A 25,049-nucleotide genomic window follows, 5' to 3' on the forward strand; every position below is an offset into this window, starting at 1 on the left:
GGTACATTTTGCTAGCGCCAAATTGCTTCCGGAAAAGATGGCATTGATTTATGCTCCACTAACAGATCTTTTTGATTTGTGCCAGCCTAATGGTTAAATAATCTCATTGTTTTAATTTGCATCTCTGTTTGTGAGACCGAATATTTTTCTTATGTTAATTCACTATTCCCTGTGAATTGCCTGTTCATATCCTTTTTTCTCATTTATTTTTTCATATTAATTTGTGAGTAAACTTTTTTTTTTTAGACCGAAACATTTATTTTTTGTGTTACAAAAACAAAAATATACCCAAGCAGGTAATGAAATAAACATATTGTTTTAAATGTCTCATCCTGGCTTCTCTGTCCTAGAATTTAGTAAATAGTTCAAGCATAGGTTACTTCAACATTTCTTCTGGATGCTATAATGTCTCCATCTTATTATGTTTCTCTAGTTCAGCTCATAACTGATTGGATAAGCCATCCTCTACATTGTCATCATCCCAATGATCCTCTCAGACATGTGCATCTTCATCGTCACCTAAACCAGCCCAGTCTTCCACAGGGAACTCCTTGAACTCATCGTCCTCCCTCAGAAAACCTAAGTCTCGCCTGCTTTTTCCCTGACATTGTGACCCTCCGCCCCCAAAACCTCTCAGGTCAGGAGGAAAGCTGGACCCTTCACTTTTCCTCACTGCAGCCGCTGCCACCACTCTGTGCGTAGTCTTTAGACGGTCGTGTTATGTGTTGCAAATTGTTTATCATAGTCTGTATTTTTCTAACTTCTAAGATGCCTTTCATCATTAGAACTTTTAGATTTTAATGTAGCCAAATTTGTCAATCCTTTCCTTAAGGATACCGGGTTTCATGTCACCCCAAGAATATAGAAATATTCTCCTATGTTTTTTTTCTAGAATTTTTGGCTTTATTTATACAATTAGGTATTTATTTGGAATTTAATTTTGGGGGATGCAATAATGTAGAGCTCCAACTTGGCCAATAATCTACCCTTCCCTAGTGCTTTGAAATGCTACTTTTATCATATTGTTAATTCCCAGATATATCTGGGTCTCTGGACTCTTTAATTTGCTTATTTATCTTCTAATGCAATGTCATGCCACTTAAATTATTATAGTTTTACAGTACATACTGATATGTAGTAGGCATGTGTTCCCCCCACCCCCATTTTTCTTGTCCATAGAACTTTTAAAAACTATTGGGATTTAGATTGGTACTGCATTGAATTTATCAATTTATTTGGTGGAGAATTATGCCAAATGACAATATTGAGTCTTCCCTTCTAGGTATGTGGGATATTGTTCCATTAATTCAGGTCTTCTTTGTGATGTTTAGAAAAGTGTTATTGTTTTCTTCATATATAACTCGTACATTTCTAGTTGGATTAATTATAAGGTGTATTATAGTTTTTGTTGCTTTTGTGAATGAAATATTTTTCATTATATTTTCTAATCGTTTGCTGGACTATATGGAAATTATTGATTTTGATATACTGATATATCCAGCAAAGGACTTTACCAAACTCTAATGATTTGTTCCTGAAAGAAGGTTTCTAGGGGCCAGCCCCATGGTTTAGCGGTTAAGTGCACGCGTTCTGCTACTGGCGGCCCGGGGTTCGGATCCCAGGCGCGCACCGATGCACCGCTTCTCCGGCCATGCTGAGGCGGCGGTCCCACATACAGCAACTAGAAGGATGTGCAACTATGACATACAACTATCTACTGGGGCTTTGGGGAGAAAAAGGGAAAAAAAAAAAAAAGGAGGAGGATTGGCAATAGATGTTAGCTCAGGGCCGGTCTTCCTCAGCAAAAAGAGGAGGATTGGCATGGACGTCAGCTCAGGGCTGATGTTCCTCACAAAAAAAAAAAAAAAAAAAAGAAGGTTTCTGCCAGCCTATTTCTTACAGGGTATCTGAATATTCCAAGGAAAAACCAGTATACTACTCTTTCCCTTAGACCAGGGTTTCTCAGACCTTAGTGTGCAAATTACCTGGGGAATATTGTTAAAATGCATATTCTGATTCGGCAGGTCGGGGTGGAGCCTCAGAGTCTGTGTTTCTAGCAAGCTCCCAGCTGATGCCGGTGTTGCCAGTGGGGTGGCTCCCCAACCACACGGTGAGTAGAGAGAGGTAGAGGAGTCCTGTCAGGTGACGCATCATGAAACAGATGCTCTTTTTGGATTTCATATAAGAGACAACTGTTGCTAACACCCATGAAGCAAGAACCTCTATCAACCCAGGCAGGGTTCCCAGGAGGGTCTGTGAAATGTCAGAGCTGGAAGGGCCCCTGGAAATCAGCTGGTTCAACCACCTTGCTTTACATCTGAGGAAACTGAGGCCCAGAGAGGTAAACCGAGTCATTTAAAGCCTCAAAGCTGGGGTCCCACATTGGGTGAGCGCCATACTGGGGTCAGCTTTATTCTCAACTAGCCAGGAGACTGACCGTGAGCACGCCTCAGAGATTCTGCACCTCAGTATAAAATGGGGATACTAGTGTGACGTGTCCAGCTCACAGGACTATTGTGAGAGCCAAATGGGCTGAGCAGTAAGAGGAAAATGGACAGAAGATGGCCTGAGTGCCTAATGGGACCGAGGTCTGTCTTCAGGATCTTCTGATCTTGCAGAACAAGCTAGAGGAGTGTGTATGGTCTTCAACAGTGTAAGCTCCTGGATCTTATGAGGTGCAACTAACTCAAGTTGTGAAAATCACTGTGGGGACCAATACAGCATGTCTGAGGCTAAACTTGGTCCTCAGCTTGCCAGTTTATTAACAAGGCTGCCAACAGCCAAGATGCTGCCAGTGGTCCCTGCACCCTGACTGAATGTTCCAACCCCACCGGCTGTGTCTGATTCTCCAGGCTGGGGGCCTAATCATCAGTATTTGTCAAAAGCTCCCGAGGTGCTGTCTCCTGAAATCCAAGGATTCCCTCTCCTGGGTGCTGCACTCCCAGCCCTCCTTGATCCCCGAAGGGGCCCTCATCTGAGGAACAACAGGTGGTTGGGGGCTTTCCCTCTGATATCTGCACCCACTGAGCCCGAGGCTGGGCCTGCCCACCAACCGGAAGCAGGGCTGGGAGACCAGCTGCTGTCAGCTTGCCGCTGACTTTCTGTAACTTCGGGTAGCTTGAAACTGTGGTGCCTTAAGCCCAACGCCATGGCTCCTGTGCTTCCCCAGGGCCGGGTGAGCCTTCGAGGCACCTGCAGTTTAGTAGGAATCTCCAGTCTTCCAGGTTTAAGAATCCCCAGCCCCTTGGTGGTGGTGGGTGAGCCAGCGGCCCCTCCAACCTGTGAGTGATGGTGTGGGTAAGTTAAAATCATGAACCTTCAAGGGGGCCAATGCAGTGGGGGAGGGAGACGATGAATGGCCACACCTCTCCTGGTGAGGGTACCCTGCACACCTCCTGCTCCCTCCAGACAGCCCTTGAACCTTCGCCAAGGATACTGGCAGCCTCCTCCACCTTGGTCCCATGCAGACAAATGAGAGGGAAATCCCTCTCACCTCTAACACCTGAAACATCCCACCTCCTCCAGGCAGTGTTCAGAGAGTGATCAGAGAACCGCCCTCCCACAGTAGCAGGCTGATCCCTGGCCCTTGCCCTGCTCAGCACTCACAGCCCACGGGCAGCGTGAGGACAGCCAGCCCTGCGCCCCCTGGAGTCTCCACCAGACTTGGGCTTCCCTTTGCAGGAAGGCTTCCACTTGGAAACCACCTCGCATGTGATCCTAGACCTGTCTGTGAATTTGCTGGGCCTATTGCTTCAATTCCTCCATCTCTTCCATTTTAGCCTGCGTATGGCCAAGGAAGTACAATTTTCCCTAGCCCTTCTGTCCCTCCCATCCAACATCCCACAGGAGTAAAGCTGCCTTTGTGACCCTGTGGGCCTCCACCTCAGGGCACAGAGAGGGCAGGCCAGCCACAGGGCATACTGACTTTGACTAGCCCAAGGAGGAAAAGGGTTTTAAATAAGGGTGCCCCTTCCTGATCTTTGGGGTAAAGAAGACACCACAAGGGGTGCTCCACTTGAAGCCTCCTGCCTTGCCCACCACATCTCACCAGTGCTGGTGGCCCGGCTGAGCCCAAGGGCTGGCCTGGAAGCAGAGCCAGCAGGCAACACGGGAACCCACCCCAAGATGGCCCCAGGCCTGGGGACAGGCTCTCTCAGGGGGCAGGTTGCCCCTCAGGGTAAAGGCCAGGCCAGCCCAGGAGGAGGCTGCTTTCTCTTTCTCAGAAGCCTCGGGCAGGCCCAAGGGAGGGAGACCCCGCAGCCAGCAGCACCCACTTCCCTTGAGCAGGGGTCCATTGCGGGGAGTGGGGGCGGTCATCTTGGGAGGAGGCGCCTCCTTGTGCCAGCTGAAAGCGCATCTCTGTTAACTGAAGCCATTCCTTTTTGTTCTGCCCTCCAGAGACCTGCTCAAATGGTCGATATGCTTTTAATGAAACTCTGACTGCTTCAAGATGACTCTGTGGTCCCCTGGGTCACTTGTTTCTTTCTGTGAACAAGCTTCTTAAAGTAGCTTGTGCTGGGGATCATGTGAGCACTTGGTAGCCGTCCGATCCTCTGAACGTCCCAGGTCAAGGGACTCTCTCTCCGAGGGGCTGGGCTTCTTTATTCTGGGCCCTGTTCAGGACGCCCAGCCCCTTTCCCAAAGGCTGTAACCCCAACTGGACACCCTGTGGCGGAGGCACGTGTGTGGGTTGACTGAGGGTTATTTTCTGTGTAATGTGCATGACATTCAGGGGTGGGGGGCGGGGCTGTAAAGTCAAACCCCTCAATCCTGGGCACTCTTGCCCCAATGCCCACCTCCCTGGCATATGGTAGATGCTCAATAAATGCTCCCTGCATGAAAGGTGCCTTTTCCTTCTGCTGGAAATCCCACATAGGAGGTGACTCAGAGAGAAGGGTGTAGTTAGTGACTCTGCATGCACAGTTCTGGCCTGCGTGTGACACTCACTGGTCTCCCCCACAGGAAATGGAAGAAAAGAGGCTTTCGTAGAGGTGCCCTTGAGATATCTCCAAGACAGGAGACTCTAGTCACTAAGGTCGAGCAAAGAGCTTTTTATTCAGAGAAAGAGGCAGAAGTTTGCGCCCAGCCTCCCTCCCTGTTGGCCCTCGTCTTGTCAGTTTGAGGCTAAGCAGAATGTTATGCTGTCACCAGCCACCGCAGAGGGAAGGCCACTGTGTCACTGGTGTGGGGGTTGGACAGGTCATCACCCACGCAGCCCTGGCTAGGGCCCAGTGCAGCCCCTCCCAGGACAGGGTCTGAGGTGTCTGAGGTCTAGCACGGAGATGGGCTCAGCAAGGAGGCACGGGCCAGGTCTGACTCTGTGCGGGTAAAACGCCTTCCCACCAACCAATCTGAAAACAGAACAGGCTTCAGGGCTCATGGGGACCTCTGCTTTCAGACCAAGACACCCCAAGGAAGAGCAGTTTCAACCCCACTGTGCAAGGACGTTTCTCAAGCACATACCTCTGACCTCGGGCCTGAACTTGGCAGACTGATGTCGTCAGCCAACAGTGACCAGAGAACTGTCTCCCCTTAACCGACCCTCTGACTGCGGCCCCCTCAGGGACTCAGGCGGCACTGCCTGGAGTCTCTTGGGTATACAGTCCGCCCTGCTGGCACCCCAGGGCTGCCTTCTGGGTCAGGACAACAAAGAGCGGGCCTCCACGGTCAGAGGACAGCTCTCTCCCAAAGGGGTGAGCAGCAACGCCCTGCCCAGACTTCGAGTTAATGGGCGTCATTGTTAACTATTAATAAATAGGAAAGCTGATATGGACCAAGAAGATTGGCTCACGGCCTGGCTGTGGAAGGCCCAAGCCTTTCTGGTTGCTCTGTCAACGCGACGCCTGCCACCAGCCCTCTCATGGGACATCATCAGAGAGCTCTGAGCAGGGGTTAGGACAGAGATGGCTCTGTGAACACCTGCCCCTCTGAGCAATTAACCCCAGAGCCTGGTGGTCATCAATTTAGGCAGGGGGTCTGACAGAACCACTGCCCTTCATGGAATGCCCAAGGATGCTGTCCAAGGACTAGCACTGCCCGGCCCTCCTTTCTTTCTCACGGTCACCACAGCCTGCCTAAGTGTCCGAGGTGGCACCTCCAAATACTGACCTTCTTCCCCATTTAATTGGGACGACAGGCCCCCCTGGACCAGGACTCACGCTCTGCCTCGAGCTGGAAAAGGGGCCCTGAAAAGAGACCTTGCGTGGGCAGGCTCTGCCTTAGTGCCTGAGCCACCAATATTGGTGCCAGCCAATTCCAGGGCAATGGGCCAAAGAGAAGAACAAAGGCCTCTGCTGGCAGTGGGGGGTGGGGAATCCATTCTTATACCTAAGTGGGACACCAATCCTTCTGTTGGACTTTGTGCAGAAGATGCTGCTTCAGGAACCGCTGGAATGGGGTTTTGGAGCCCAAGAACCCCTGCTCAGGCCTTCAGGCTTCAAATGGGGTGACCAGGGTCCAGGCTCATCTTGGTAGAGTGTGGGGGGTGTGTGTGTGTCTGTTTGTCTGTCTTCTTGGTTCATCAATCTACAGGCCCTGGCCACCACCCGTCTTTTCAGAGACAAGATGGGCACTACCTTGGGAGAACTGGCCTTAAACACATCGGCCGGTTTCTGGTCAGTTCTGCCCATGTGGTTGTTAGACTCCCTCCAGGAGGGAGAGTTAAATTCTGTTCTTGTGGGGGAGGTCTGAGTCCCCAGGAGCTCTAAACAGGTCCTCCCCCAACTCCCACCTGGGAATGGACAGATTTGTAGCCACAAGGCAGGACAGCGCCCGGCTGACTCTATGAGGACTAAAGTCTACGGACCGGGAGCTAAATTTTGGCGCAGCTGTCATAACTCAGGCTTGTTTCCAACCTGGACACGTCCCGCACGTGTGTGTCTGTAGCCTAGTGTTGGGGTCCTCTCTCAAACCACAGCTGACCCTTAAAGGTAGTTGCGGCAGCCAGGCCTTTCTCCGAATTCAGGCAGGCAGCAGGGGGCCCCTTTCCCGGCTGATCTCTCCTGATGTCAGTGTCCCACCTCAGGTCCCTAAGGCCAGCCCTGCTGTGTCCTTCCATCATAAGGTCATGGCCTTAGTTCTCAAAAGCCAGGAGCCAGGGCCCCAACCTTCCCAAGAGAAGACAGACATCCCAAGAAAAGCCAAAGGCAAGTTCTTTTCTGTCCCCGGGCTGCCCTGTTCAGAGCTTCCTTTGCTGGGGGACGCTGCGCAAACTCGAAGGACATCCAGTCTGGAGAATGGTTCCTGACACTCCCTCTCCTGGCGGACTCCTCTTAGACGAACTCAGAAAAAGTCCCTCGAACCTTGTGTCACCCTAGTTCAGGCCCCACCCCAAGACCTGGCTCAACACGGGGAGTGGGAGCGGGTTACAGAGGACAGCAACGCCAAGTGAGTGGCCTGAGGGAAGTAGCGCGTGCAGGGGAGCGCGTCGCGCCCACGAACCCCGTAGCCACAGGCCAGTGTACAGATTGACAGTGACTTTTTAGTGTCCATCCCTCTCCCACAGCAGCATTACTCATCTATCACCTCCACAGAGTCCTTGTACTTCCCCTCCTCCGACTGCTCCTCCGCCGTCGTCTCCGTGTTGTCGGTGTCTGACAGCGATGCCACCTGCCGCACCCAGTCCCTGTCACGCAGAGGCTCTGGGTGACACGGTCCGGAGAAGGGGTTGAACCAGTTCAGGGAGAAGTCCCCGCCAAAGGTCTGCTTTACCGACTCCCAGCTGCCTGTGTGCTGCCTGGGCTGCTGTTTCCGTTTGAGGCGCTCAATGCCCTGGAGGGACAATGGGATAGGGAGGGTCAGCAGGTCTGGGCTGTGCCCCCTCAGGCACACGCCCCAGCCCGGCACAGCCCAGCACTGAGACCCAGGGCATGGGTGGATGCAGCTGCTGGGGCACAGCCTGTTGTGGGCAGGTCAGGCCTGGGAGGCCCTTCGAGGGCTGATGGGGCGGAGTGGGGAGCGGCATGGAGCAGCACAGCAAGCAGGGCTTTCCGGGGGAACTGGCCTGGGTCCCACCCATCACCAGGCCTCCCCCACTTTCCTCTCACAGGTGCAAGGGTTTGCCCAGCCTCACCAAGCAAGGCTAGCTACTGCACAGGGGCCAGGCTGCCCAGTGGCCAAGGACCAAGAATTGACATCCCAGGCCTCTCTGGGCATGAGTGGGCCACCCATCCCGAGACCAGTGAAAAAGATGACCCCTCCCTAAGTATCTAGGCCACTCCCCCCATGGTAGGCACTGCAAACTTGGCATGAAGGATGACAGGCTTAAGCGGAGAGCACAGGATACAAACACGTGAGATGAGGAAGCAGATGTGTGTACAGCTAGTGCCAACATGCAGCGGGCAGCTGGAAGGTGCACAGGGTCACCGTGGGGAGGCAGAGGCCGGCGTCAGGTCTGCTCATGCAGCATACACACCTGTGGCCTCTCCCAAGCTGCCCACTCACCTGCCTCTGGGTGTCGGCTGCGACTCAGCCACCCGGCCACAGAAAGAGGGTGTTGGGTAAGGGCAGAAACCCAAAGGAGTTAAAAGCACAGCTGGGCCACCTCTCCAGGCCCACAATACCCTCCACAGAGCCTTTTACCCCCCAGTGGGGCCTCTGTCTTCTCCATCTCTTCTGAAAGCCAAAGGAATTGGCTGAGGGTTTGCCAGGCACGATACTGCTCATTCACACGACTCTCCGCCTCAGAACCATCTCTGAGTACCTAGTTGTGGCTTTCTCTTCTTTTCCACACAAGATCCTCACATAACTGGTATAATCCTTTCTGTTACGCAGAAAGAGAAACTGAGGCACACACATAGACTGAGATCTAACCACACCCTGGGCCAGCTTGAATTCTCCCGCACTCTTTCTTCCCATACCATCTCAGAGATTTAAGTTTCTGGGCTTTTGAGAAAATTGTAGTTTAAAGAATCTGATCTCAAAGTATCTGCTCATAAGATACTTTACTAACTACAAAGGGTAAAACAGTAACTTTACAGTAAGGAAACTGCAGATATCACCCTAACCCAATCAAAGTTAACATCACCAGTAATGAGACATATCAGCGTCATGTGCCTCAGATACGGTGCACCGGGAAGGAGACAACGTCACCTCAGTGGTTCCCCTGCCCAAAATGCATCGTCTCAATCTAATTATGAGAAAACATCAGACAAACGCAAGTCGAAGGATAGTCTACAGAATACCTGGCCTATCATCTTCAAGAGTCCAAGTCTGATGAAAATGTTTTGAAACCAGGTAGAAGTGGTGGTTGTGCAACATTATAAATGTACTAAATTCCCCTGAATTGCACACTTTAAAATGGTTAATTTTAAGTTCTGTGAATTTCACTTCAATTAAAAAAAAAAAGAGTCAAGTTCACGAAAGACAAAGACTGAGAACTGTCATGGATTGGAGGAGACTAATGAGACACGACAAACGATGCACCCTGGCATCCTGGAACAGAAAAGGACGTCAGTGGGACAATTGGAGAAATGTGAATAAAGCATACAGATTAGTTAATGGTATTGTTTCAATAATTTCCAGGTTTTTATATTTGTATTATGGTTATATAAAACGTTTACATTTGGAAAGACAGATTGAAGGGTATATGAGAGCTCTTTGTACTATTCTTACCACTTTTTTGTAAGTCTGAAATTATTTCACAATAAAGTTAAAAAAATGAAAAACAATCTGAGACACAAAGATTTATGCAACAGTCTTAAACAATGAATTATAACAACGAAAAGTTGGAAACAATTGAAACGTCCAATAATGGTGGCTAAGAAAATTATTCTATAAAGCAGAACACTACGCACCTATTAAAAAAATGGTGTTAATACAGTTACACGTGACATTGGAAAATCTTGTCTACGTGGTGACAAGGGAAGAACGTAAAGTTACCATGACATCATCATGGAACCTGTGGTCACCTTGGGGGATAGGAGTTTAGATGATTTGTATGTATTTCTGTAGACTTCCCACACATTCCAAGTTTTCACCAATGAGCAGGTGTTACTTTTATAATCAGAACAAAAAAGATGTTTCAGAAAATGGACCTTGCTGACACAAGTCTCGAGGGAGCCTCACGTGGGTCATGAGTGCAGGATGCCGCACTGCTCTCGGACTGGCCCCTTGCCAGGCCTCCCCACTTAGCAGAAGCAGTGATGGCTCACGAGGTGATTGCTTTGGGGATCCTGCATTCCTTCCTGGGTGATCATTTGCAGCATGTCAAGAGAGGCATTTTAACCATGATTGCAGGGTAGCTGGGACATCATCATGCGGCAGACCAGGCTAGAGGGGACACCCAGGAAGGACAGATTGGCTGTATCCACACTGACTGGGTTCACTCACAGCCATGACTGTGGGTCCTCATGACAACCAAGTATTGACACTTGGCAGATGGGAAAACAGAGGTTGAGAGGCCATGACAGTGGCCAAGCCTTGTCCTGCTGGTCACACATGAGAACCGGGACCAGAATTGGTGTCTTCTCTCTGCCCAACGTGTTTTCAGTCCTACTGCAAATTCTCACTCTGCCTGTGCTGATCTCAAAGGCAGAGAAAAGCTGTAAACAGAAATGAAGCAAAAGAACCACAGGATTACTATTTTCCATTCCGACGGTGTGTTCCCAGAAGAGCCCTCTTGGGTTATACTCAACCTCCTCAGCAAGCTCGTAAAAGTACTCCAGACAGCGATGAATCGGTGTCCACCAGATGAAGTTCCTCAGCAGCTGAATGGACAAACATCCAAGGAGTGTCAACTCTGAGTCTGGAGAGAAGAAAATATTCCAGACGAATCTGATGTATAAAAAAGGCAGGAGGGTCTGGACCCTCAGGCTCAGGAGGAGCCAAATCCGTCTCTTTTTCCAGGCAGGACTCAATTTTGAGCTTTGCGTGGATTTGAAGGCGTCCTGAAGGCAAAGTCCTTAAGCTGGAGGTTCGCAGAAGCAGCAGTAATACTGACTTCAGGCTCAAGCGAACAAGAATGGTTGACCCCTGGTAAGGGTACGGTAACAGCCTAAGCCAGCACCTCTTGCAGGGAGTGTGTGGCCTGGGCCTTTCGGGCCTCGTTTGCCTGGGTGACACATAAGTCGTGATCTGTGAACAAATCCACCAATGCCCCAAAATTAACGTATCAGTACTAAGTCTTCCAGAGACCCAAGCAAACGCTCTGTAAGGACTCAGCTGAGACCCACAGAGCAAGAGCAGGTGGTCGCCCTGCTCCCTCCATCACCAGATGTAGCAAGGCAGAGATGCTGCAGCCCACGCAAACCTGCCCTCCTCAGAGATGGCCAGATAACACTCTCTCTTCGTCAGTGAGAGAAGACAGTGAGAGAAGACACATCTTTTTATTGCAACCCACAATAGAAAACACTTTTCTGTTGCAACCCAGCATGATGCGCCCCCCCCCAAGTTTCATGCAACCATACTTATTCTCCAGTGTGTAATGCATTATTTTTTATTTCTTTTAAAAAATGCTGTTGCAAACCAGTAAATTGATCTCATAGATCATGAACAGTTGTGACCATGGTTTGAAAAGCACAGCTCTAACAGAGCTAACATTTACTCAAGCCATACCACGTGCCAGATACCATACTAACATTTATCTTCATTACTCTCAGTTAATCCTCACATCAACCTTGTGACTTACATTATCTCCCTGATTTTACAGATGAGAAAACTAAAGCTCAAGTAAGTTACTGCCCAAGGTCACACGGGAAGGAAGTAGCTGAGCAGGCATGTGAACCAAGGACTGAGGCCAGGGCCCAAATGTCCCATCATCGGACTACGTTACCTCAGCTGCAGAACTCCAGGGAGTCCTTTTTTTTTAAAGATTTTATTTATTTATTTTTTCCCCCAAAGCCCCAGTAGATAGTCGTATGTCATAGCTGCACATCCTTCTAGTTGCTGTATGTGGGACTCAGCCTCAGGATGGACGGAGAAGTGGTGCCTCGGTGCGCGCCCGGGATCCGAACCCGGGCCGCCAGGATCGGAGCGCGCGCACCTAACCACCAAGCCACGGGGCCGGCCCTAGGGCGTCCTTTATGTCCATGTCAGAGCACGCGCCTTCCCCCAGAAGGTTTTTGCAAACACTACTCTGCAATGCTTTTCATAATTCCTTGGATCAGTTTCATCAGCTCCAGTGTGCGCAGATGGAGAGGGATCCCTAGGGCCACTCAGCTTTGCTAGGGTAATCACGCTGCTCAAGTCATCAATGATTTTTTTTTTGAGGGAGAGGGTTGGGAAATGAAGTCTTCGGTTTGGGAGAGTAGGCTGGCCAGTGGCTTGTTTCTCTTTCAATGGGAATTCTTTATCTCCTATGAGGTGACTCTCAGGTAAGATGTGTATTTAAAAGATACAAGAAAAAGCCACATGGGTGTTGAGGCCCACAGATGGACACTAAAGGCCAGGACATGTGCTCTAATTACTCACCGGCCACCATTCCCATTTGGAGGACCCCGGCTCCACTCTTTCCCCTCTCCCTTCTGGACGGTTCTTCACCCAAAGGGCCCCTTGGTCCAGAAACCAGTTGGACAGATGAGATGTGCAGGAAGACTGTTGGACAGACTAATAATTTGGACCCCCTTCAAAAAACCAGACTTTCCTTGTCTTCTCAGCATTCATTTGTTGGGGAGGCTGCGGGTTATGTGGGAAGAGGACTCACAGTAGGCACCCTCTAACCAGCACCACACTGAGCTCAGCAGCATCCAGGACCACCTCTGGGCGACCCCTGCACACCCCAAGTGGATTCTCAGACTTGAGCGTGTGTCAGGATCACCTGGAGGGCTGTTACAGTCCAGCTTGCTGGGCCCCAGCCTCTGAGTTTCTGATTCAGCAGGTCTGGGGTGGAGCCCAAGAACGTGCCTTTCTAACAAGCTCCCACGCGATGCTGATGCTGCTGGTCTGAGGGCCACACTCTGCGACGCACTGCCTCAGTGCACTGCCAGCACGATTCCTGAGATGGCTTCCAGCAAAATCTTCCTCTTCACATTTCCTTGGTGCTGAAGGGCCCCTTCTAGGCTGAGACCCCTGGCTGGCTCACCCCTCAGGCTGATGCACTACAAGTCTTGAAATGAGAGAAACTTAAAACCCATTGGCCTGGCTGGGAGATCCCAATGCAGGCTCCCAAGATCTGGGGTTTCTGTGTGATGCTGACCTCACGTGGGTAGTTAATAAACATTTCTTAATCTATCTCTTCTGAAAGATTCCTGCATCAGGAAGCTGGATTTTAACTTTCCAAGCGGCCTAGCCGAACAAGCAAAAGCTGGTAATTCAAGGTGTCTCACTTGGGGTTCTTCCAAGAAAAAACTATTACAAAGATGAAATGGTATGACTAAGAGGAGACTCGGCACATGCACTTCTACCCAAATTCACTGTGTATGCACACTGTCACCAAGCCCATACAAACAGGCGATTTGTTTGGACCTAGGACTTTTGCATGTTCCGTCTGGTTGCTATGAACACAAAACTGAAGCTGACAGGTGGGAAGGAGTCACTGAATCCAACTTGCCATGTCACCTTCCTCTTTATTTTTCCCTTCCACTTTCCAGAGCCCATGTTCTGAAACCCCGTGGCTACTACTGGCTTGTTTCCCATGCGTGCACCATTCAGTGCTGTCCGAAATCCTGCACCGAAGCAAAAAGCTGGGGCAGCCTTCGTGTAGAGAGATGTCCTCTTTTATTAGCCGTCTGTGAACACTGAGAGAGCTCAGCAATCCCTGTTTCTTCTTGTGTGGACGCCAGGCTGGAGACCAATTACTATACTGCAAAGGACAGCCACATTCCTCAGTCACTGTGCTCTCTGCAGAATGTTTTCCAACTCAACGAAAATGAAATAGGAAAAACACAGGGAATCTTGGGGTATTCCTATCCTCCTAGTGAGTGCACATTTCACTCTGGCTTGAGAGCTGGGGAACATTCATTCTTTCAGCCAAAGGGCTTGTAAAAACCCAGAGGGAGAATCATACAGGATGTCGGAAGGAGCCTTCCTCTCTGGGAGAGATATACACAGTATGCTCAGGTTTAAATGACGACTTTCTATTTTTAGGACTCAAGAAAAAATTCAATATATCTTCAGCCCTAACTACTGCATTCCTTAGAATTTCCATGAGGGAAAACCAAACCTGGGTCACTTAAAGAAAAAGGCCCTTGAAGTTGGAGTATTGTGAGGGCATCCAAATACTTAAAAATATTCCCTGAGTTCCAGTCTCCCTCCTCGGCAGGAGGACAGCACGGCAGCACTGCCTCCCAAGGGATGGATCCCTGAGGGGTGGGAGCAGGGTCAGAGCCTTCTCAACTGCTCTGAGTCACTTAACAGCCACACTTCTTTCACACACCTAAGTGAACTGTTCAAAAAAAAAAAAACGGGACCGGCCCAGTGGCGTAGCAGTTAAGTGCGTGCGCTCTGCTTCGGCAGCCCGGGGTTTGCAGGTTGGGATCCCCGGCGCGGACTGACACACTGCTTGTCAAGCCATGCTGTGGCGGCGTCCCATATAAAGCAGAGGAAGATGGGCACAGATATTAGCCCCAGGCCAATCTTCCTCAGCAAAAAGAGGACTGGTAATGGATGTTAGCTCAGGGCTAATCTTCCTCACCAAAAAAAAAAAAAAAAAAAGGCATGTGGAAAACATGCTATAAACTGGATTTAAAAACAGCATTTAAAAAAAATTTCAGATCTCAGTCTTGACTATAGCATAAATAGGACAGTAGCAGCAAGTCAAGGTTAATGGACTTAGAAAATGTTGCAGAGTTCTTTGGTTAAACATCAAAGGGATAATGGAGAGCTCCTCAAAGCAATGCACCAGAACTATTTGTGGAGATTTTCAGCGATTTCCTCTGGCTGACTTTGCTTTCTGCTGGGTGGGCAGAGGAAAATGAGTCTCTCCCCCATGCCCAACCCTACAAGCAAACTCTGCAGACTTGATGACTTTCCTGTAGTAGCAGAGAGCCCGGGAGCACAAGGGAAGGGATTCAGGCTGCAGAAAGCCAAAGGAGAGGGGCCTGGTGGGGCAAGCTTGCTCAAGAAGGGACCATAAAGGTCCTTTAAAAACACAATAAACACCTCACTCAAGAGAGGGAGTATGAATAAACGTCCTTTAAAAGCAATGAAACAAACAGAGCAAACTCGTGTTGACTGGACCATTGGCTCTCCCCGCAGGTAACGCTGAGAGAGAGCAGAGCTTAATCAGAACAGATTTTGGAAAAATTTTATTGCATTTTGTTTCCATGTGGAAGCACTGACAGAAGTGAAAAGAGGCAGCATGTTTCGCTTACTTTTCTGAAAAATCACATGGCTAGATTAACTTTTTCCCTATCCAGGACTGGATTTTATAAGCCTTACCCCCCCACCCCCACCCCAAGCAAAAGCTAAAAAAGGAGGTTTGTGGTGATGATCACTTAAAAAAAATGCATGTGTAAGAGTTCACAGATAGTCAGTATTCAAATTTCTGTGATTTTTGCATTTGCCGGGCACTCCCTGTCTCCTCACCTCCCCCACTATCTTCAGGCCTTCCTCTTGCAAATGAGACTTGACACAGGAAGTGCCTCCAAAAGGAAGAGCTCTTCAGTCTCAGGGCCCTAGCCTCCGTGAATCTGCTGATTCCAGTGAATGGGATGGCTGTCTACCAACTTTGAGAAGTTTGGGGGCTGCAATGTCGCCCTCGCATCGTGGTCAGCCCCAGGCCAGGTCAACAGTCTCCCAGGTTAAAATATAGATAAGACATGGGCATGTGCCCGTTTATGGGTCTAAAATATCAGAAAGTGAACCCACTTTAGAGATTTACAAAGTGAGGAAAAACAGGTTGACGGTGGGGCTGCATGTGCTGGGGACTGTGGCTGTTTCACTCGGCATTAACACTGCTTCACTGACATCTTGCTTGGGGAGGGAGGGAGGTGGGGTGGTAGGAGAGTAAGCAGATGCAACAAAGGAAAATGCAGCTCGCCTGAAATTTTCTTCTCTTGATTGTGTAAGGCATTTTGAACCAGAAAAACTTCTTCCCTTCACACTCTTTCACATAATCAGAAGGAATGTAATTAGTGATTCAGAATACAAATAAGACCCCTTTCATCTGTCTCCCCAACCCCTTAAAGTCATTCTACGCACCGGAGCCCATAAAGTACAAGGCAGGCAATTGATTTCATGAATTAGGAGGCAAATCGCATCCACGTGGGGGATGAGGCTGCTGTGGCAAGGGCCCTTCTGGAGGATCCAGCCCTGATCCTGCCCCTCTCAGGCCTCAAGGGGTAAGCATCCGTCTTCGGTGAGGTTTTAAGTCCCATCGGGGTGCCTGCCACTGCCTCCTGGGCAGTGAGAAGTCACGGGTCCTCCTGGCTCTCCTATGCATCCCCAACCAGGCGTCCAGACGGTCCATCCACGCACCAGCGTCACGCCTCACTCAGTTAGTAGAAGTGGGCATGGCCGGAGATAGCACCCTCCACATTAGTCATGCCAGACAGACAGCAGAGAGGAAACCAGAGGCCAGAGAAGTGATTTTAAAAAGGAAAAAAGAAGAGCAGCTTCGGTCACCAAAAAATAGAAAGGATGATCTGTTAAAAATAAAACATGGGAACATTTTTTTTTCTCTGCAATGCTCAGCCATTTTATACTTGAGACATAAAAAAAAAGTTTTAGAGTAGTTGTTTTGCTTTTTCTGTTTAAACATTCATGAGAATGGATCGGACGGTAGTGCTGTGATGTGGTTTGTGTCTGAGTGGCAATGCTGGTCAGGGGTCCTTCAGACCACATACTGGTACGGGTCTGCCTTCCCTTGGTCTGGCGTGGCAAAGGGGCTGGCCCAGCCTAGAGAGAAGGGGTGGCCAAAAACGGCTTTCATGTTCATCCATTTTGTTTTTTTAGCCCATCTTCTCTCTTCCTTTTTCAATTGTTCTATTCCCTGAAAACAAGAACAATCATACTTTCAGTCAAGCATTTTATTGCTGAGGTTTTGGGGAGGGATGTTTATTAGCTTGAGGTGAATGGAGGAAATGCTTCCTTTTTAAAGCCATAAAGCTATCTACATATTACATGTTTCTTCTCTTTCTCTCATAAAAAGTGTTAAAGAAAAAAAGATCATACTTTTTTTTTGGGTGGGCTCATATTTACAAGTCCCTCCAGGAAGGGAGGGAAAAATGAGCAAATCAGCAGGCCCCTAGGCCATTATTCCTAGTAGATCCGGTGTGTTTTGTTAAGTGAAGGAGGCCATCTACACAGACCTGAGTCCTTACTGGGTTCTCAGAGGCGCCTCTGGCCTGGTGCTGGGCTGTGTGTGGAGGGCTGGGAAGGCTTTGGCGTGAGAAGCCTCAGAGCTGGTGGGAGCTCACGATCATGACAACCAATGATGGCTGTTAATTTGCCACAGCTTCAGAGGAAGTTTGAAGCTACTATGACCACTTTGCAGACAAAAAAAAAGGAACAAATCAAATGACTGCTCTGGCGCTGTCAGTCTCACCAGCCAGGGAGTCAAGAAGCCCCCTGCTTTGCAGGGCTGGCGAGGCACAACTGAGAAGGTCCAACAGGAGTGAGAGACTGTGGTGAGGGGAGAGGTCACCACAGAGGAGGAAGGAGAAAGGATTAGTATAGGTTAGAGGGGCTGCAGGGATAGACCAGTCAGCCTCAGTCACGGCAAAGGTCTTCCTAGGGCTCCTCTGGGGAGAAGCGTGACCCAAGGCCACCTCAGCACTTGTTGCAGAGCCAGCGCCATGCCCCCCACCCCCAAGTCTCACAGGAAAAATGGGGGCTGGGGGAGAAAGCTGGTCCCTCCCCTTTTCCCTTCTTCAGATGGAGCCAGTCAGCAGGCAGGGCCTGAAACACGGCCCTGCCCAGTGGGACAGGAGAGAAGCAGCCTGGCAGGAGCCCGGCCAGGGGTCTGTCTGCTGTGGTCTCTGGTGAGGTGGGGGAGTAGGGATGGGGGCTGAGGGGACAGCCCAGTCTGAGTCTCTATTCAAAGCCTAGGCATCTGGGAAGATACAGGTCAGGGGGAAGACACCCTTTCCCACGAGCATCAGGGCCCTCTGTTCCTTTCTCCTTCCCTTTCCGACACAACTCCCTTTGGGAATGGCCCTGAGGGGAAGAGCAGCTAGGGCCAGCGCCATGAGAGCTTTCCTTCTGGCTCCCCCAGAGCATGGCCTATGCAGCCTGGCAGCATCCCAACAGCAGGCGGGACCGGGCAGCCACCTCTAGGTTCCCTGCAGGTATCATGCAGAAAGGCTGGTCATATTTAATGCTTGGATACACAGCTGGATCTACACCACTGGCCACTATTTTTACAGAAATTCTTTTGCAATGATATTATTTCTTATAAAAGAAGAGAAGTTGGTGAGAGCCCCCCAACTTTCTAAACCCGTCGAGAATTCCCACAGATCCAAATGAAAGTGCCTTGGCAGCCAGACAGCATCGTCCTTCTCTTCCCTGAACGCTGATTTTCCACACCCACAGGGGAGGGGGCCTCAGCAGCAGTGGCAATGTCTCGGTCTTCCTCTGAGCCTCCATCTAAGGCTGACTACCCAAGAGGTCCCAAACCCAGCCCCCGACCCCAAAAGGTCATTAGACAATTGTTGACGGCTGCCACCTGAGGGGGACCTTGGGAAGCCAGGAGTAGTGCCAGGATAGACTCACGACCTGACGCCTCTGCTCCTCACCCCAGTGCTAAGTTCTGCCCCTTCCTTCTGGGGCCCTTTACCTGGACCCCAAAGCCAAAAAAGAAATGCCCACACACAGCCATGGATTGACCACCTTGAGGTTTCTGGACACTTTAGGAAGGTTGAGAGGTAGCAGCAGTGGCACCAGGGGAGCGGACTCCAGTCTGGCCCAGCCAGCAGGTTCGAAGCTCCCAGAGAAGGAGCTGTGAGTAGGGGGGAAGGTAGGGGTGGGGAGAAGGCAGTGGATGAGGACCACAGCTGGTGCAAGCAGAAGTGACCTAGAGGCCCGGTGAGGGCTTGCTGCCCACTGACTGCTCTGCGGGGCTCAAGGCAGGGCTGTCTCCTGACTCTGCCCTCAGGACCTAGTCATGAAGTCACCTCCTCTGGGAAGCTGACCTTGCCTATGCCACCCGGCTTAAGGCACTCTTTGTCCACCACCCTGTCTCCAGGCCTGTGGCCCCCGGATGCGAAGGGTGTCCCAGTGCCCAGCAGAATGCCTGACGCAGTGCTGTGTACAGACAGAACCATCATGAGAAGATGCAAGGATTTGTGGCAAAGGGAGCCCTTCACCAAGGCTGCTGGGCCCCATTCCTGGTGTGACCTGCCGTGCTGGCCCCAAGTGGGGAGGACTCGTGTGTGCGTGAAGATCCAGTGTCACAGCAAATAGAGGGGCCTGGCCTGCAAGCATGCCTCCCAGCCACACTGGGGCCTCCCCGACCCCAGGTGCAGAGGTGGTGGGCAGGCTGCCTGCTTACCGTCTCATCTGTGCAGATGGAGTGCACTTGGGTCCCAAACATCACTGACGTGAAAATGAGGAAGAGTAGCCCCTCAAAGCACAGCAGGATGAGGAGGATCACGGTGGTGGGTGGCGAGAAGGAGCTGCACTCTGAAAGAAAAGGAGCACATGGGGCTCATGGCCGCTGCTTGCTGCCCACCACCCAGAGCCCCCAAGGGCTCCAACTCGGCCTCCAGCAGGACTGGTTCCTCCTGAGGCCACACGTCCCTGGCCTCCAGGCCTTGGCAGGGACCATCCTGCCCCATGCCAGGCTGCACCAGTGCTCCTCAGAGGAGCCCTCCTGCTGGGGCCTCCCCTCCCGAACACGCATCACTCCTTGCTCACTGTCTCTTTCCTGGCCAGCACGTGATGTCTGTATCCTGGTGCCAGGCACAGTGCCTGGCACATGCAAGGACCCAGAAGGGACTCAGATCTGAGGCAAGAAGGCCTGAGGACACCACAGGGAGACCTTCCTCTCCTCAGAGCACAACACAGGTTGCACAGGTGGAGGGGCCTCAGTCCAATCCTGGTCTGGCCATGAGTTTTCTGGGCATTCCTGTATGAGGCATGGCCCCCTCTGTGCCACTATCTGCTGGTGAGAGGAAACGGCAGGTCTGGAGGGCCACTTGGTGGCTTTGGGATTCGAAGCTCACCAATGGGCAGTGTGACTGCTGCTCTGGTGCTGACCCAGGTGTGAGAACCCCCACGGGAAATGTCCCTCTCAGGATCATCTGCATCGCTGAGACAGTCAGTCTCCAAGGCTGGAGTCAACAGGAGCAGTGTTTTCACTCTCTTGGCCCCTCTACAAGCCCACTGTGACCTGAGGCAAGCCTTGTCCCTCCCCAGACCCCTACTCCCTCCACTCTAAAGTGGTGAGGTTTGACTAGATGTGTGGTTTTAAGCAGCAGAATCCTTTGTCTGAATAAAGTCTAAAGCAGAAACCCAACCAGAGAAAAGCAGAGGTGCTGTGGGAGACGGTGGGAGTGAGCAGGGAGGGGAGCCCCTGTTCTGGCTCTCCCCACCCAGGCAGCCTCTCAGGAAACCCCTGGGGGAACTTGGCCCCCACTGGGAGATGGCTGATGACACCAGCAGTGCAGTCTTGGCCCTGTGGTTGGCACTACTGCCCAAAGACTCTTGCCCTCACTGATAGCTGCTGCCTGTGCTTGTCAAGCCCGGGTTGTGGTTCATGTTTCTCGTTGCTCCAGTGCTCAGGCCTGTTTCCCTGGCTGGAGAGGGCCAATCCTAGAAGGCAGAGTCGGGCTTCACTGGGCTTTGGGAATTCAGGGAGTAAGTGCCCCCTGTGAGCTGCCCTGCTGGCTCCCTCACAAGAACATCAGAAGGGGAAAGGGAGGTCAGATCTGGAAACCAGCTCCCGAATCTGGGAACTCAGCACTCTATGGGTGGTATGGTAAGGAACATCTCATCTAAATGCTTTCATCTTCTCACGTTTCCCTTGGAACTTATTGCCTCCAGATGGTTTCCCTTCTTGGTTCCTTGCTGGGCAGGCCTTGGTTGGGGTGGCCCAGCAGCCTGATGGGCTGGCCCCCAGTGGCCACAGGTGTGGCAGCTGCCTGCCTGGCCTCTGGTGGGTTGCTGGGAAGGATGAGGGCTCTGAAGTCAGGCAGACAAGGTGGGGCCTGGATCCTGGCACCAACTCCTGACCTTGAGCTCTCACTAAGATGCCCCCACTGATATTCTGTTCTGGCCCCATGTGTTTCCTATCCCCTGCAATGTGGAACTACCTGCTTTTTTCCTTTCTTGATATCTGCTGCTTCTACCGCACCTCCAGCTCCAGGAAGGTGGGGACGTTGCCTCCCTGCTGTGCAACCAACTTTGGAGCAGTGCCTGACCAGAAAAGAATCTGGGCCAGAGGTCAGATCTCTCAGCTTTTAGTTTTCCCCTCTGTACAGTGGGATGATTGGGAATGCATGAGAACATCTGTACAGCTCGGCCTGGCCCAGCCCGAGCACACGGGGATGCTCACTGGGTGGAAGTGTCTTGTTCCCTCCTTACCCTGGAGCTGGAGGCAGAGCCCAGTGCTGTGGCCTGTTTTCCATTCTCGCACAGCACCTGGCCCCTCCTGGGCTGGCCCCAGGAACTAGAGATCGAGTTTGGGGAGGCAGGAACCAGCTCCAGGGAATGTGGAATGACCTCCCCACTCTTCTTTAAATATCAACTCCAAGTGCCCTCATCCTTGGGAACAGCCCCCTGCCCCTTCTTACACAAGCTGGATGGCCCAACAGCTCATCCAGGGCTGGACCGTGATGGTCTTAACTTCACAAATGGCCAACTCTCAGGCGTCCACTTTGGGGACTGTCTGGCACCTTCTCAGCCTAGCTGCCACAGGAACTGGGTGCCTCAAGCCTCCTCCATCAGGAATCTTGACCAAACACAATCAAGAGCATGCAGGGAGGACCCTGGGCACTGGAGCCATCCAGGCAGGGCTGGGAAACCCCGCTCCAGACCGAGGCTTGAATCGCAGGCCCTCTTCTCAGCTGTGTGAGCTTGGGAACTTGCTCAACCTCTGTGAGCCCCAGCTTTTGTTGTCTGCAAAGTAGGGAGCATCTCTTCTACCCTGCAGGCTTGTTACAAGGTTGAAATACGGCACTGCTCAAAAAGCCCTGTGTGCCATGCCTGGCTTTAAGTGGGCATCAAGAAAACGGCCCCTGCCAGCTCCACTCCAAAGACAGAGGCATTCTGCCTCATTGATAGTCTGTGTTACTCTCATCACTGCCCATGTCTGTTAACCTGATGATGGGTGGGCGGTGTTTGCGATGATAAGATGTCCTTGTCAGACTCCACTAGCAAGTTGCCAAGACCACATCTGGAGTTGAACTGGATCCCCAGGGCCTAGCAGAATGTGTGCCCTTTCAGAATGTTCACCAAGGAACTTGCTGGTGACCCACCCAGCTATGTAGAATGGTATGATCTCCAGAAACCCACTCGTCCCCTCCCTCTTCTCCCTACTAGCTTGACCTTCCCCTCTCTGGCTTATGCCAGAACTGTGGTAGTCATGAAAATGGGGAGACATGGTGCTATGGACTGAACTGTTTCCCCCCAAAAGTTGTGTTGAAGCCCCAACTCCCAATGTGCTGGTATTTGGAGATGTGGCCTTTGGGAGGTAACGAGGATGGGATGAGGTCAGGAGGGAGAGTAGCGCCCTTATGATGAGATTAGAGCCCTTATAAGAAGAGACACCAGAGAGCTTGCTTTTCTCTCTCTGCCATGTAAGGACACAAGGAGAAGGTGGCCATCTGCAAGCCAGGAAGAGAGTCTGCACCAGGAAATGAATCTGCCGGCACCTTGCTCTTGGACTACCCAGCCTCCAGAACTGTGAGAAATAAATATTTAAGCTTACTAGTCTATGGTATTTTGTTATGGCAGCCCAAGCTGACTAATACACATGGTGTTCTCTTCCCCTAGGTGGGGTCAAGCCAGACAGAGCAGGGAGCAGGGCCAGGGAGAGTAGAAGGGGGCAGGTGCATGCTATGAACAGAGGCAGGGAAAGCCTCTTCACATCCAGTTAGGAGCTAAAGCCACCGTCCTTTTCACAGCCTGACAAGTTCTGGGGAATAATAATAGCAAGGAAATGCCCAAGAAGTCAGTAAGTAAAGGGGGAGCAAAGCTTCTAAAAGATGGTGAAATGAAAAAGGGAAAAACAGTGGATATATGATGTTCCTGCTTAAGGTGTTTGTCTCACAGATTTTACGTGTGAAAGATCCAGCCCAGCAGGTGGCCTCTCTTAATTCTTCCAGCATCAATTTAAAAACATTTATTTCTTTTAATTTTTTTAATTTTTTTTTTTTTTAAATTTATTTTTCCCCCAAAGCCCCAGTAGATAGTTGTGTGTTATAGCTGCACGTCCTTCTAGTTGCTGTATGTGGGGCGTGGCCTCAGCATGGCCAGAGAAGCAGTGCGTTGGTGCGCACCCGGGATCCGAACCCAGGCCGCCAGTAGCAGAGCATGCGCACTTAACCGCTAAGCCACGGGGCCGGCCCCTAAAAACATTTATTTCTTATTTTTATTCTGCTTTAAAATTTTATTTATTTATTTTTTTCAGCATCTATTTTTTTCCCCTCAGGATTTATGCAATCTTCTGGTTGGAGTTTCCTCCTCAGTATTTATACATTTAAATGGGATACTTCTAAAGCAGAAAGACTTTGTCTGCAATCTTAACGTAAATTGGTGATTAAGCAGTTAAAAGACAACCACCACAAAAAAACAAACAAATTAACAAAAAACCTCCATGTCCTAGCCAGAAAGTTAAACGTGGATTTCTGCAAGATTGGAACGACCTTCAATTAAGGTGCCACGTTTAGAGACATGGAAACAAAAGTTCTCTCCTGGCGTGGGTCCCACTCCCTGAAACGTGCCTCCGTGCTGGGGCCTGCATTTTCCCTGGGCACGCTCAGGCTAGGGGGTCTGTCCAACTCACTACTTTACCTGTGGAACTGACTTTAAGGGGCTGCTTTTTTTCATGAAGAGAGATTCGGGCTTCTGCTGTTTCTTCCCTGGTCAGTCCATAGGCTTGCAGGAGATCTAATAAAATGAGGTTGGCCCCTGGCACCATGATGGAAACAAAGAGCCCGCCCCCGCTGGGGTCATACCCCGCTGGAGCAGGGAGGGAAGCCCTGGCACATACTCACTTGTCCAGTCTTCTTCAAAGCAATGCAGGAAGTGGAATCCCACCATGATGAGCGCGTGCAAGGAAATGAGAGCTATGTACATCTGAAATAGGAAAGCAGTGCAGACACCATTGTTGTGAGAACCTTCTGACTATGCAGGCTCCCAGGACAGGGACGCTCAGAACCTCCCACTCAGGAACACTTAGTTAGGCTGAGGGCTGACTAGGAGGGGGCCAGAGAGGCATCTGGTGGTTTCCCCACCGGTTTCCCTGCCCCCGGCCTGGGTCTGAGGTGAGCAGCCATTCACTGGGAGTGTGTGGGACAAGAACAGAAACAAGTGCCCGTCACCAGGCGTGACCTGGGCTCTAGGTGACCTGGGCTGCCCTGGGCAGCTCCAAGCCTGCTGCTTCTCCTCACTTGAAAAGTCAGGGTGCTGACTGCCAACGGCCCCTCCAGCCCTCACACTAAACATACTCCACCTACCTGCAGCTAAGGGTGGGTTTGCAGTCATCATGAAAACTGCCTTCTTTAGCTACTTAGATTGGACACTTGGGATAGGAGCCCAGAACACAGCCCCTGCTTACAGCTAATCACCTTGAGTCCACTTCTAAACGCTCCAGTGAAGGGCTTGGGAGCAGGCACTTGTTGATCAAGGTGAGCTCTGGCCGAAAGGCGGAGGTCTACATGGCCAGGCAGTATTCTGAACACCGAGTGCTGAGTATTTTCAAAGGAAAAAAGCACTCCATTGCTTCACAGAGGGTGGGGCAGAATTCGGAAACTGACTTACTGTAAACAGGACGAAGTACTTCTGGTTGTTCTCGCCAACACAGTTATTGACCCAGGGACAGTGGTGGTCCATCTTCCGAATGCACCGCTTACAAACACTGAAAGAGCCCACAAGGCAGACCTTCAGGGGTATTAGTCACGGGAGGGCCGGAAGGGAACAGAGAACCCACGCTCTAGCTCCACTCTTCAGAAATGGCCCCCTCAGGCACTACACAGTGTTTTGCTGGGTGCTTGTTGCAAGGGGCTTGGAAG

The 25,049-nt window shown here is 50.9% G+C and overlaps 1 protein-coding gene across 4 annotated transcripts in view; it reads right to left on the reverse strand.

Moving 5' to 3' along the window:
• Nucleotides 1-5,036: 5,036 nt before the first annotated feature.
• The window catches only part of ZDHHC3 (zDHHC palmitoyltransferase 3), a 58,623-nt gene continuing 38,610 nt past the window's right edge, over nucleotides 5,037-25,049 (reverse strand). The window contains exons 4-8 of one of the 4 annotated variants that reach the window (XM_014791234.2): nucleotides 24,799-24,895; nucleotides 24,033-24,114; nucleotides 23,830-23,925; nucleotides 19,367-19,497; nucleotides 5,037-7,770 (exon numbers count right to left, since the gene is read on the reverse strand). In XM_014791234.2, the coding sequence (XP_014646720.1) occupies nucleotides 7,510-7,770; nucleotides 19,367-19,497; nucleotides 23,830-23,925; nucleotides 24,033-24,114; nucleotides 24,799-24,895 (667 nt within the window). In that variant the 3' untranslated portion in view covers nucleotides 5,037-7,509. Of the gene's footprint in view, nucleotides 7,771-15,165; nucleotides 16,868-19,366; nucleotides 19,498-23,829; nucleotides 23,926-24,032; nucleotides 24,115-24,798; nucleotides 24,896-25,049 lie in introns of those variants that run through there. The other 3 variants (XM_014791249.2, XM_014791242.2, XM_004419593.3) reach the window with 3 other exon arrangements.

Source organism: Ceratotherium simum, chromosome 5 (assembly GCF_057802395.1).
Source record: "Ceratotherium simum simum isolate JZ-2026a chromosome 5, ASM5780239v1, whole genome shotgun sequence".
NCBI classification, from domain to species: domain Eukaryota; kingdom Metazoa; phylum Chordata; class Mammalia; order Perissodactyla; family Rhinocerotidae; genus Ceratotherium; species Ceratotherium simum.